Source organism: Zophobas morio, unplaced genomic scaffold, assembly GCF_036711695.1.
Source record: "Zophobas morio isolate AGI-343-1 ecotype UQ-CSIRO unplaced genomic scaffold, CSIRO_AGI_Zmor_V1 ptg000012l, whole genome shotgun sequence".
NCBI classification, from domain to species: domain Eukaryota; kingdom Metazoa; phylum Arthropoda; class Insecta; order Coleoptera; family Tenebrionidae; genus Zophobas; species Zophobas morio.
This window is the reverse complement of record NW_026972117.1, coordinates 23,064,575-23,077,899: the sequence shown is the minus strand read 5'-3', so window position 1 is coordinate 23,077,899 and position 13,325 is coordinate 23,064,575. Positions and strand designations below refer to the sequence as shown.

The following is a 13,325-nucleotide window of genomic DNA, read 5'->3' as shown; positions in this document are numbered from 1 at the left end:
GAATTGGGTCGTTTTGAATATTGATTTTTTATAATCAATAAAATAACGAAACAATTTACTCACGTATACGGCAACTGAAAATCGTTTATGTATAAACATTCTTAATTTAAGATGACAAGCGTAACAGCATACGTGAGAGTCAAACAGAGAAACTGTAAACAAAACGACCATCGGTTTTATTGCTTCGACTTCCGCTTATTATATAAAACATTGGGTTTTTATTATTCTTGACGGTGAAATTCACAATTGGTTGATTATAAACATGTCTATTTCACATTCGCGGAATCAAGTGAGCGCATAAAACAAATGCAGGTCTGTAATGTTAAAGTCGATGTAAATAAGCGTGCTACCCTTATGTTTCAACCGAGTTTTTCCTTTAACAAATTTTGTGTCTACCAAATTGGGTTGGTTGGGGTGTAATACTAATAATAAGTGTTGCCTTTAATTTAATCAATAAAATAAATTGACTTCATTAATTTTTTTGAACCACCTCTTAAGAAAATCTAAAAAATATGAATGGAATGATAAATCACAAGTACAAACTCATCATATTTTTTGCATTTTAGATAGGATTTATTCAGCAAAATTTAAGGGTGACGTCATCAATTTTTTTAGGAGGGATGAACAAATACATTTTGAACAAAAGTTTACCATGCTTATAATAACTTTAAAATATTCCCAAGATTTCAAAGCATTCGGTTTTGTAATTCCTGATTAAATCGATAAAATAAATTCACGCCTTCATTAATTTTTTTGAGTCACCCTGCATATGCAAATCCAAAAATATGAATGGAATGATAAATCACAAGTACAGACTCATCATATTTTGTACATTTTAGATACGATTTATTCGGCAAACTTTTGAGCTGACGTCATCAGTTTTTTGTAGAAGATAACCAAATATATTTTGACTAAAAATTTATTATGCTCTTTATAACCTTAAAACATCTGCAAGATTTCAAAGCATTCGGTTTTGTAGTTCCTGAGTAAATCAGTAAAATAAATTTTGCGCATTCATTAATTTTTTTGAGTCACCCTGTATATGCAAATCCAAAAAATATGAATGGAGTGATATATCACAAGTACAGACGCATCATATTTTGTACATTTTAGATAGGATTTATTCAGCAAACTTTTGAGCTGACGTCATCAAGTTTTTGGAGGGGATAACCAAATATATTTTGACTAAAGATTTATGATGCTCTTTAGACCCTTAAAACATCTGCAACATTTTAAAACATTCGGGTTAGCAGATTCAAAATTAAATTGCAAAATGTTGTTTTATGATTTTGATTTTTTTTCCAAAAATCTGGACGTTTCGGGTAAAAACTGAATTCGGAGTTGTAAACTACATGTGTAGGACTATGTTATTTTATACAATTTAAGACCCATTTACTATGTACAATTTTGAAGTGACGTCATCGCATTAGTGGTGGGGATGATTAGACAAATTTTGGTTAGCGTTTTACCATCTACATGATATTCTTAATATAAGTACAAAATTTCACAACAATCGGTCGAGTACTTTCGGAAATTATCTGTCTAATAAAAATCCGGGACGGCAGACGGACAGACGGACAGACGGACGGACAGACGGACAGACGGACAGACAGACGGAAATGGGAGACCTATTTCTTCGTCTTCTAGGGGCCATGAAAGATCGAGAAAACGTAAAAGTAGAGAGTCGGCCGACGGACTCGATTACAATACTTCCTTTGCTTACGCTCGGGAAGTAAAAATCAAAATTATAAAACAACATTTTACAATTTAATTTAGAATCTGCAAAACCGAACGCTTTGAAATCTTACAGATGTTTTAAAGTTGTGATAAATTAAGTCAAAATATATTTACTTATCCTCTCCAAAAAATTGATGACGTCATCTCAAAATTTTGCCGGATATATCCTGTCTAAAATGAGCAAACTATGGTCAGTCTATACTTGCAATTAACTATTGCATTGATATTTTTTAGATTTGCTTATACAGGGTGTCTCAAAAAATGACTAATGACACTATTTCCGTTGGTAATTTGCTGTAAGTATATTTTACAATGTCCGCATTTGTTCAAAGACGGTTTATACGGATATGCTTGTGATGCTGGAACATCAGGCCCCCAAAGTTAGGAGACCCTTTCTGGCCTAAATGTAACGGAAAATAAAATGTATTTGTTTTTAATGTGGTTATTACAAAAATACGATTTCGTCTTCGACTGACCGTTTGTTGACACATATGATCTCGAGATTGTGCAAAATGCAAAATTAGCCACTTCCGGGCGTTCCATTAATTTATGACTTGCAGCCAGGCAGCCACCTGCACAAAGAGCCGCCGCCTGAGTTTTGTTTGCAGTATCGTTTCTCATTCTTATTTCGCTTTTTTATCATTCAATAAAGTATACCGTACACTTTTGAAATTATTGCATTTGTATTCATTGTTTCGATTTGCTTATACATACAGGGTAATTCAAAAAAAATAATGACTTTTTATTAATTTTATTGATTAAATCAAGAATTGCAAAACCGAATGTCTTGAAGTCTTGCAGACGTTTTCAAGTTATTGCAGGCATGGTAAATTTTAATCAAAATATATCTCTTACTCAGTTACTTTAGTTTACATATTTAGATAATATGTTTATTTCAGTTTATAGGGGTTCTCAAAAAATATAAAATCCGCAAAATCAAATTTTATAATTTTTTGAAAATGCTGGATATTGTATTTCAGGGGCGAGGGAAGTTCTGTCGAAACAACTTTCGACCAATTTTTTTAAATAAAAATGTTTCAAAAGAAAAAACAATTAATAACAGACCTTATGAACCATGCATATACTGTTCAACCATCATGACTCTTTTTTAATTTGTTTTAAATAATTTTGGTTTAAAAATATTTTATTTGTAGAACACTGCTCGATACGCAGTACTTTCATCAGTAGAGAGCGAATCTTAAGGTAAATGACGTATTTCTTAAATTGAATTTAATGCCAGACTCCTATACACGATATGCTTTTCACAAAAAATAGTCTCATTTAAGCTCTAGTTATTTTTGCCTAATTATCTAGTTTTCAGTATTCCTGCCTATTTTCCTATTATATTGCCTAAAATGTAACTGTATATAGGTAGTGACTAAATTAGGCACCACACCAAAAGTAATAAAAAAGTTTTTGGCAATTGAGTACAAAAAAGTGTCAAATCAGTCCAAAAAAAAGTGACAAGGGAGTCCAAAAAAAATATTTTTGACATTTTAGTACGAAAAAGTGACACTTCATGGACGTGAGTGGGGACGTAAAATGGCTAGCTAAATTTGTACAGGTGTCACATAAAAAAAGTTATATTTAATGATAAAATAATAATTTCTCTGCCATTACTCCTCAGTCTCGTCACATTTTTTTTTATTGTTCTAAAAAATATGAATGCACTGATAATCCATAAATATATACATAAACTCATGTTATTTTGCACATTTGAGATAGCATTTCTTCATTAAAATTTTGAGGTGACGCCATCCACTTTTTTACCATTTCACGATTTCAGTGCATTCTGTTTTGTGGTTCAAATTATAAAATATTGTTATAAAATTTTGATTTTGTTTCAAAAATTAGGCTCTATAGGGTGAAAAATCAAGGCGGATTCATAAAACACAATTTGATTTTATAAAATTTAAATAACATTTACTATGCAAAATTTCGACGTGACGTTATCACATTTTTGGTGGAAATGATTTGAAAAAATTTGGTTAACGTTGTACCACCTACACGATATAATTTTGACAACAGTCAACAGTCGGTCAAATAGTTTCGGAGGTTGTCTCTCTAATAAAACTCGATACTGATAGCAGACGGCGACAGACAGACGCCAACGGGAGACCAATAGTTTCATACTCTAGGAGTTCTGAAACATCAAGCAAACATGAAAGTAGCTAGCTATTCACCCGATCGACCCTATTCTTACAATAGTTACTTAGTTTAGCAAAACAGGTTATTTCAATAATTTTTGGGCTTAAAAATGCCACAACAATAAAGTATTTTAACTTACCGTTAAAAATAAAAGATAATTTACTCTAGATAAATGTGCCTTAAATACTACTATGATATTTTTCCCGTAATTAATGGGAAGGATCTTCCAATTATTATATACTTAATAACAAAATTAAGAAGTACGCCCCATTTTATTGACACCTGTTGTTTCTCGAAAGAAAATAATAACGAGAACTTTTTAATTGTATTTGAAAAACTACGCATTTAATTTTCCTGTCATGATTAGTGTGACATTTTACGTCTTCCATTTAACACATTTATCCCCACCGAGTTAGCTGTAAATAACTTTACAATTTCTGTTCATGCAGCCGTACACTGCGACGCAATCTCCGTATCAGGCCCCCATCTTACACTAAGAGTGGAAGGAACGAGGTTAGGCCATACTGCCATATTCCAGTGCCCAATGGGATTTAAAGTCAACGGCGCAGCTAATCTGACCTGTCAAGCTTCCGGTAAGTCTTGTTTGACGTAACTACTTATGTTTTCAATCCAGTGCGACCAAGGTTGTGCGAATCCCGTGAGTAATGGTCGTGTCAGAAACGGACACGGGAAGTCTTTCCAAGCAAAATGATACAATTTTCATTAACTTCGACAACCCAATATTTCCAGATTTGTCTCTGTAATATCACGCCATATTTATGTTCTCCGTCGCATAAAAAGTTAAAGAAACATGCAAACTGAAATAATTAAATTAGTGCACTAAAGTTCCTTCGATACTTCTTTTTCCAACAGTTGAGATTCGGTCGCATAAAAAGTTAATTTTCTTGATTAAAATTTTTATTGCTTGGCGAGGTCGGATAAGAAACTAATGTATTCAGCCAGTAATTTCTTAAGAGAAATTAAAATGGATACTCTGATTACCACTGCTAAAAGGATTTTGACAAAATTATCCCAAGATTTCTAAGTCACGGATCTGCTAGTAAATTGAAAATAAAACCTAACAATTTACTAAAATTTACACTTGGTAGGCGGATTTTTCGCTGATAACACGATGCAAGGGGTAAAATACGGTGGAAAATTAAGAGCGAAAACAACAGACCGTCATAAATTTCGCAATGCTTTTTTTAAAGGGTGGTTTTGTTTGGTATAAATATTAATTCAGCCTTTTTAGATATAAATCAAAACCGGACACGAATCGATGGAAACAACATAAAGAGTATTAGAAAATACATACGTAGTTAAGATTTATTTCATTATAATTAACTTCCAGTCACTTTACAATTGTTTGTTGAAGTTCGGTTACACAAACTTGCTCCAATCAACTGAAACATTAACCACAGGATGAGAAAAATTTAAAAAGATGGCTATAAATATGAATTGCGGAATAAATTTGTAACTAAATCACTCCAAACCGGAAATGTTGGTAGTTTTGTTATGATTTAGCGGAAAAATAGAAATATCTCTAATAATGAAACGGACGTAAAGTAACAATAGAAAATATATAAATTTCACAAGCATCATTCCAAAAAAAGCTTCCTCATTAAAATTTCATTCTGTACTTGTAAGAATATCGGTAATTGTCATTGTCATCGTTACTATTTTGATTCTAATCTATTTTAATTAATGTAAAAATAAAATGTGATTTTATCTGTTAAGGGGAATGATACCTGGAGGCTAGATGATATACCATATGTGTTATCATCTCCTTGTTATTATAAAAGAGAAATCTCGACCATCATCTCCAAATGAACTTTTAGAGTGCCCCGCCACGTAATAAAGTGAAATGGTTACATTTATTTCTTCCATAACATTGCTTGCTGTTTATGTCTAATACTATATATTTTTTATGTTTATATTTATATATTTTTTCAGTACCCTCTAAAATGTAACATATAAAAACACAATATCTTTTTATGAAGCAAACTTCACGCAAGTGCATGGGATTTGTGAAGGATAAAATGTTCCAAATAAGTTTTTAATTCAAAATGAAAAACTACAATGTCTGTAATGTTAAAATGAGTTCAACGAACCAGTTTAGGAATATTTATAAATGTCTACGTACAGTCAAACAAACAAATTATATTTTTGCAGCCATATTTACATCATAAACAAAGTCGATCAATTTACATTTTTAATTGGTTCATGTTGTTTTAATTAAGCTGTCAGTTAATTATTCTAAAATGTATTTTATGTTTATATGTTTTCAAAGTAAAATTAAATTCTACCACACGAGAAGAAAGCGGGACTTTGTAATTATTATAACCTATCGGTTGTATTTTTTTTGTACCAGAAAAAGTTGCTGGTTTATTATTGCCGCCAACATATTTCCAAAAACTGAGAAAAAAGTGTAATGACAAGTAAAGCAAAAAATATCGGTGTATTTCTTGTTAATTAAAATAATGTCAGCTTGAAGGAGTTTTTCGTCGAACTTTTAAATTTAACTGTTATTAAAGTACAGCAGTTTCTCTTCTAAAGTTCCCAGGTTAAGTTTTTTTTATTTTCGCATTTTAATAATGGTACGCTCTTACAGTTTTTATCCAGTTATCTTTAAAAGTATGATGTGTATTTATTTTTAGCAACGCTATTAAAATTTTCGTTCACATTTCATTTTTTACAAAGTGCTGAGGTCAGATTTTGTTAAATAACACCCGTTTAAAGTAAACTTTATAGTTTATCACAGACATATATCCAAAGACAATTTTTTAGAGCACTAATTAATTTAATAAATAATAAAATTTTCTTCAAATGATACTATTTTACCTTCGATATTACCTTGATCACAAAAAATTCTAAATATTTAAAGCAAAATATCAGGCTGTACAGTATGTGTGTAATCATTATGGAAAGAAATCTGCTTTACATGTGATAATTTTGTTAATTTTAATGGCACTGTTTAGTCGAGACTGGTTTATATTGCGGCGTTATATTCAGTGGCACATTCTCCATTTGTCGTAGAACCCTCTGGGAAATCTCGATTTTATTATCTATTACAGTGTAATTAAAAACATGGAACATTGTCTTTTGAATTTCCATTATTACAAAAAGACACTCTATTTTTCAAAGCTTTTTTGCAAAAAAATCTTGTTATGAACTCAGTGCATTAAAATTTCAAAAGGATGAGACAGTCAATAAAAAGGTTTAAATTACAAAATGTAAACTCAATGTTTTGCAGGCAAGACGTTCGAGTCGGTGTAATTTAAACGCGATATCGAAATATTAAGTATTAAAATTTATCTGAATCGCTTGGGTCATGCCATTAATGTAATGGGAAGTTAAATTTTACATATGTATATGCGACTTTTGGGGTAAATTTTATACCAGTCTCAATCGGTCCTAAAGGAAAAATTAACTACGTCACTTTTTTAAAAACATAATGCAGGATTAATATTATCATTTCCTTCGAGATGTAATTTATTCACACGAAGGTGTACATAATTCCGATCTAACTTGAGACCATCCTCAGGCTCTTTTGCGACCTAGTTTAAAACAATTATAATTAAATAGTTTGTTAGTTTAAATACCTTAGCTTATTTTATACAAGTCGTAATTTAACTGTTCAGTTTTTTATCTTTGAAATTTCCTGTTTCTGACTATCATCAGCATTTTAAAGTCAACCAAAACAGTTCAGAATTAAATATAATAAAAGAGGGGTTGCTTATAGAAACAGTATAAAAAAACTGAATCTGATAGGGAGCTGGTTCAAGTTAATCACTTAAGGAAACCTATAAAGAACGAGATAAAAATGGAATGTTCGAATTTTGTTAATAATGCTGAAAATGATGTCAAAGTAAATCCACAAAATTTATGGCGCTTCATTAATTTAAAGAAAAATAATACAAGCATTCCTGGTAACTTAATCTTTCATGATGAGCTCGAGAACCCTCAAGAAACTGTGTTGTTAAATTTTGCGGCCCTGTTTTTATCTATAGTATCCTCTATCGTCAACCGACCGACTGTGATTAATAATACCTGTCTGCTATGTTACATAATTTTGTGACAAATACCTGTGGTTCTTGTCAAACTGTTATTAAAATGAATTAAGCCAGTTTTATACACCTCTCCGAATTTCTGTGAAAATGTTGAAAATTGCAAATTAAACGCAATCCTTTCGAAATTGGAGATATTTGTTAAATCGACATGTAATAGTCTGTAAATTCAATATACAGGGTGTACACAGCGGCGTTGTTTCTTAAAAACCAATGGAAATATTGAACTTCTGTAAACGACATTGCTTTTAGCTTGAAGGTGGAAGCCTAAGTTGGTAAACTGCAAGTATGACGCATATATAACTAAATTATTAAATTGCGATTCCCACGACATAAAATATTTAGTGGTTCATTTCATATTTACAAAAAAAAAATTGATTAATGCTCCTATAAAAAATGGAAACTGAGTAATACAAAGTACTATAACTTTATTTTACAAACTTGTAATATTTGTTTCAAAAGAAAATTATTTCAGCATATATTCGAACTGTATAGTTAAGTTGTCGAATTCGTGGTGATCGTTCACGCTACGCTGTACCTTCTGCTGGTCCAACACTTTGAAAGATCTATGTACGCTGAAAAAAAGAAGAATTTTGCAAATATACTTATTCCGTTCAAACTAATTCATGACTATATTATAGATAGTCAAAATTAGCCATTTGTACAAAATGTTAAAACCCGCGAAACTTAAAAATTTGGTCACCAACAAAATGAAATTCTACGTTGTCTGTGTATTTTTTTATTTAGCGGAATGCGTTCAATTGAAATGTGGTAAACTCCAAGGTTCGAAAAGTGCCTCTAAATCAAAATTTAAAATATGGAACACAAATTATTTATTCGTCCAGTACTGACAGGGAAAAACTGTTGAAAGAAGCTATTGAGGAACTGATTTCTCAGTTGCAAAAGCTCTCTCCAACTTTCAAAAGTTCAATCAAATTTTACGAATTGACACAAATATTGAATATCACAAATGTAAACACACAACGGAAGAGAAAATCATCATTAGACTATCTGGATGGTAAGACACACAATACGGGATCGAAGACTCTGATCAAGGCGATCGAGCTCTCCTCAATTTCCTGCGTTACGTCGTATTGCGAGATTCAGGGCTAAACACATACCCATCCTCACCGAACAAGGCCTGTTATATAATTAACCGCATCATCCACCGTGCCTCGCGAAGTGCCAGGCCAGCGGCCTGTTCATTCCACGACGGAGTAGGTACCCCTATCCGAATGGAATTTTAAAAATGTTATTGAGACTATTTGCGTAGCAACAACTTTGATTGGTATGAAGTTAGTAGTAGACAGTACTTCCCTCACCCCTGGAGGACAGGTCAATAACTACAGGTTCTTCGAAAATTATAAAATTTGGTTTTGCAAATTTTATTCTATGAGAACCCTATGAGTTAAAAAAAGATAGGTGTGAACAGGTAAAGAAGTATCGTATACGTATGTTTCAAGTGAGTCTTTGCATTACAAAACTTTGATGTCACCAACATTTTTGCAAGGACACATATCAGGTTGGATAGGTGCAGTGTAATATTAATAATAACAGTATTATATTCTCAAATTTTAGGGAAAACGGAGTGAGCCATTCCTGATTTAATCAATAAAATAAATTAGCTCATTCATTTTTTTTTGTCGCCCTTTATAAGCAGTTCTAAAAAATATGAATGCGGTGATAAATCAGAAGTCTAAACTCATCATATTTTGCATATTTGTGTGAGGACTAATCAGATATATTTTGATTAAAAATTTACTAAACTTCCGATAACTTTAATACGTTTCCAAGATTTCAGAGAATTCTGTTTTGAAGTTACAAAATTAAGTTGCAAAATATTGTTATGCAGTTTTGATTTGTTTTCCAAAAATCTGGATATTTCGGTTAAAAACCCATTTACTATGTACAATTTTGAGTTGACGTCATCACATCGTTGGTGGGGATGATTATACAGTTTGGTTAGCCTTTTACCATCTACACGACATTCATACGACACATAAAATTTGACATCGGTCCGGTAGTCTGCAGACACAGACCTCGGACAAACAGACAGACAGAAACGGGAGACCTATTTTTGCATACGCTAACATGAAAATAGCCAATTGCCCGATGGACTTAATTACAATAATTCCTTAAAAAATCAAAAGACGAAAATAGAAAGATTCTGTTAAAGACGCTGCTGAAAGAAGGGATATATCGTGAAAGGGAATTAACAACACAACCTAGGATGGAAAGCAATGGGAAGAAAGATGCAAAAACACTAAAAACTCAGTTTTATGGCTCTTACATTTAACGATAAAATGGTAGAGGATTAAGAAGAAGGAGTTTCCTAAGATACTTTCCAATCTTTGTTGAATGTGATGTCTCAACTGACACATGTTTTGATATATTTTGTAAATTCAAAAATTGTAACTAAATTTTGCGTCCTTACAGTATAATTTTTACTTCTCGAGCGTAAGCTAAGGAAGTATAGTAATCGAGTCCATGAGCCAAATTGACACTTTTATATTTTCTCGACGTGACATGACCTCTATAGTTCCAAAAAAGTGATCACCCGTTTCCATCCGTCTGTACATCCGTCTGTCCGTCCGTCTGTCCGTCCGTCTGTCCGTCCGTCTGTCCGTCCGTCTGTCTGTCTGTCTATTTGTCTGGTGTCTATATATTTTTATTAGAGACGTAATCTCCCAATCTACCCACGTAATCTCCTCTCAAATTTTCACCCTAGATATCCAGATTTTTGGAAAAAAATTCAAACTGTATATGCTCTGAAATCTTGTAAATACATATGTTAAGGTTGTCGAAATCACGGTAAATCGTTTATCCCCTCCCAAAAAATCGGTGACGTCATCTCAAAATTTTGCCGAATAAATCCTCTCTGAAATGTGCAAAATATTATGGCTGCATACCCATGGTTTATCAACCCGTTCATAGTTTTTAGAATTACGTATACAGGGTGACTCCAAGAATTAATGAAAGTGTCAATTTATTTTATTAATTAAATCAGGAACTGCACAACCGAATGCTTTGAAATCTTGCAAACGTTTTAAACTTATTATAAGCATGGTACATTTTTAATCAAAATATATCTGTTTATCGCCCTCAAACAATTGATGACGTCATCTCAAAATTTTGCCAAATCCAAAATGTACAAAATATGATAAGTCTATACTTGTGGTTTATCACAGCTTTAAAAGTTTTTAAATTTTTTATGCAGGGTGACTTAAAAATTAATGAATGGGTCAATTTATTTTACTGAAATCGAGAACGGCTCACTCCATTTTCTCAAAAATTTGGGAATACAATACTGTTATCATTAGTATTACACGGCATCTATCCAAAGTGATATAATAATTTAATTATGCATAATTCAAGTTAATGATTAAAGTAAAATTACTTCATCGAGATTAAGTACAACATGGCACATATTACATACGGTCAATCAAAATAATAATTCGAGAATAAATGTTCGAATTCAAGCTGTGAGACAATAATTCGGATGTAATTGAATACCTTAATACATTAATATAATACAAAATCCACAAAAAATTGCTTTGGTTGCAACTTCATAAGAAACAATATTAAAATGATGTCGTGTAGGGACTTCGTAGAAAACTAATAACCTCTTGATTTCATATTACTTTTTAAATCTGGTTTGTAAATCTCAACGATCAATAGTAAAATTAGGTTTATATAAAAGCACCATTTCTTTGACATAATTTTGTAATATTACTACAAAAATAACTCTATATACACACGGTTTAATCTTTCGATGACAGGAATCTGTCAGTAGATAATAAAATCAGCGGAATTTAAGTGTGCAGTCAATTTTTTCTTATTAACGTATACGGCGAAGATCTAAGCTGTACCACATGGCGCCCTCGGCAATTAGGACCACACGTTAAATCAATGGTTTGCGGCACATACTGAATTTTTTTCTCATGTGTGAAGCACAATCAATACCTCATCCCATTTTACAATAAATGTATTCTATGATCTTTTGAGATTATGCCATAATTTACTGACAAAAATGATAGTTAATAGTCAATATCCCCCAAATGTATTTTATTTTAGCCAAATTTCTAATAATTACCTTAAATATATTTTGAATATTGAGGTCAAAATTCTACATTTATTTAATTTTAAACAAAGCCATAGTAGAACACGTAGGAATATTTTCGAAGTAAGGAAAATCTAGTACTTATTTGTATTTACTTAAAATTATATTCTAAAAAATACGTTTATTAATGTTTTATACACATTACTAAATAGCAGCTACGAAAATTGACGCTTTAATTATTGATCTCCATAGGCAATTGAGTAAAATAATATAAAGTATATATTACTTTCGAAATTTGAAAAAAAAAATTGAATTACATGAAAGGATAACATTAAATATCTGAAGAAATATGCGCAGACCTAAATAAAATAACTATAAGAGATACCGCACAAATTTTACACAGTCTAATTTCTGTTTAAGTTACGTGTTGTGAATATAGAGTCATAGTGCATACAGCTCTTAAATAGCGGAACTAGAAAAACTGATATCTGTTGCAACTTTGCAAGCTAACTATGCTATTGGATGTGTTCCAAGAGTTTAAACGCTAACAAAAATTCCAGACGTTTCACGTCACTCAGTTACAACATTGTTAGTATTACAACTAGCTACTAACGTACTAACAAAATAAGTCCTCTACACAGAAAAGTAGGTAAGGTCGTCGACAAATAGCAATAAAAATTAAATATATAATAATAGTAATTTATTACGTTAAAATGACTACAACACTGTGATAACCTGATAACCCCAACATCTCGCCAAAATTTGACATGTGTACAAGATTTTAAAACCCGCCAAAAATTTAAAATTTGGCCTTGAACTGTGCTCATCAACAAAAGTCGAACCCTACGTTGTGTAGACAGGTAACACACACTCTACACTTCTATGCCCAAAAAATCTACAGCGTAATTACACTCTCTACTCGGTCTTCGCAAAAAGCTCAACTATTGGGACAAGCTACGCCATTCACACGGACGCGAGTCTCCCATGAAGTTTAATTTCAACATCTATTCGGGCAATGCCAAAACCGCAAACCTTAACTAGAAACCGTGTGTTCCGCTTTCGCCACGTGAACTTGTGCCCTTTTATTTCGAATAAGTTCAATTCTATCTCTCTCGAGTTGATAACAATGACTGAATCAGAATTAAAATTATGCCACAATCTATCAACAATTATAAACAACAAAGAATTTACATCGGATTAATTTAGGTGTTATTTCATGTGCTTCATCGTGTCAAATCGCATTCACAGATTACGTCGTGGACCGAGAAAACCCAACATCACATACAAATAAAAAATAAACACATATTCAACAC

The 13,325-nt window shown here is 31.9% G+C and overlaps 1 protein-coding gene across 1 annotated transcript in view; it reads left to right on the top strand.

Moving 5' to 3' along the window:
- Nucleotides 1–13,325, top strand: part of LOC135128038 (locomotion-related protein Hikaru genki) — a 282,123-nt gene that overhangs the window by 252,390 nt on the left and 16,408 nt on the right. Inside the window, exon 7 of the mRNA XM_064054842.1 lies at nucleotides 4,335–4,478. Coding sequence (XP_063910912.1) covers nucleotides 4,335–4,478 — 144 coding nt within the window. The remainder of the gene's footprint in view (nucleotides 1–4,334; nucleotides 4,479–13,325) is intronic.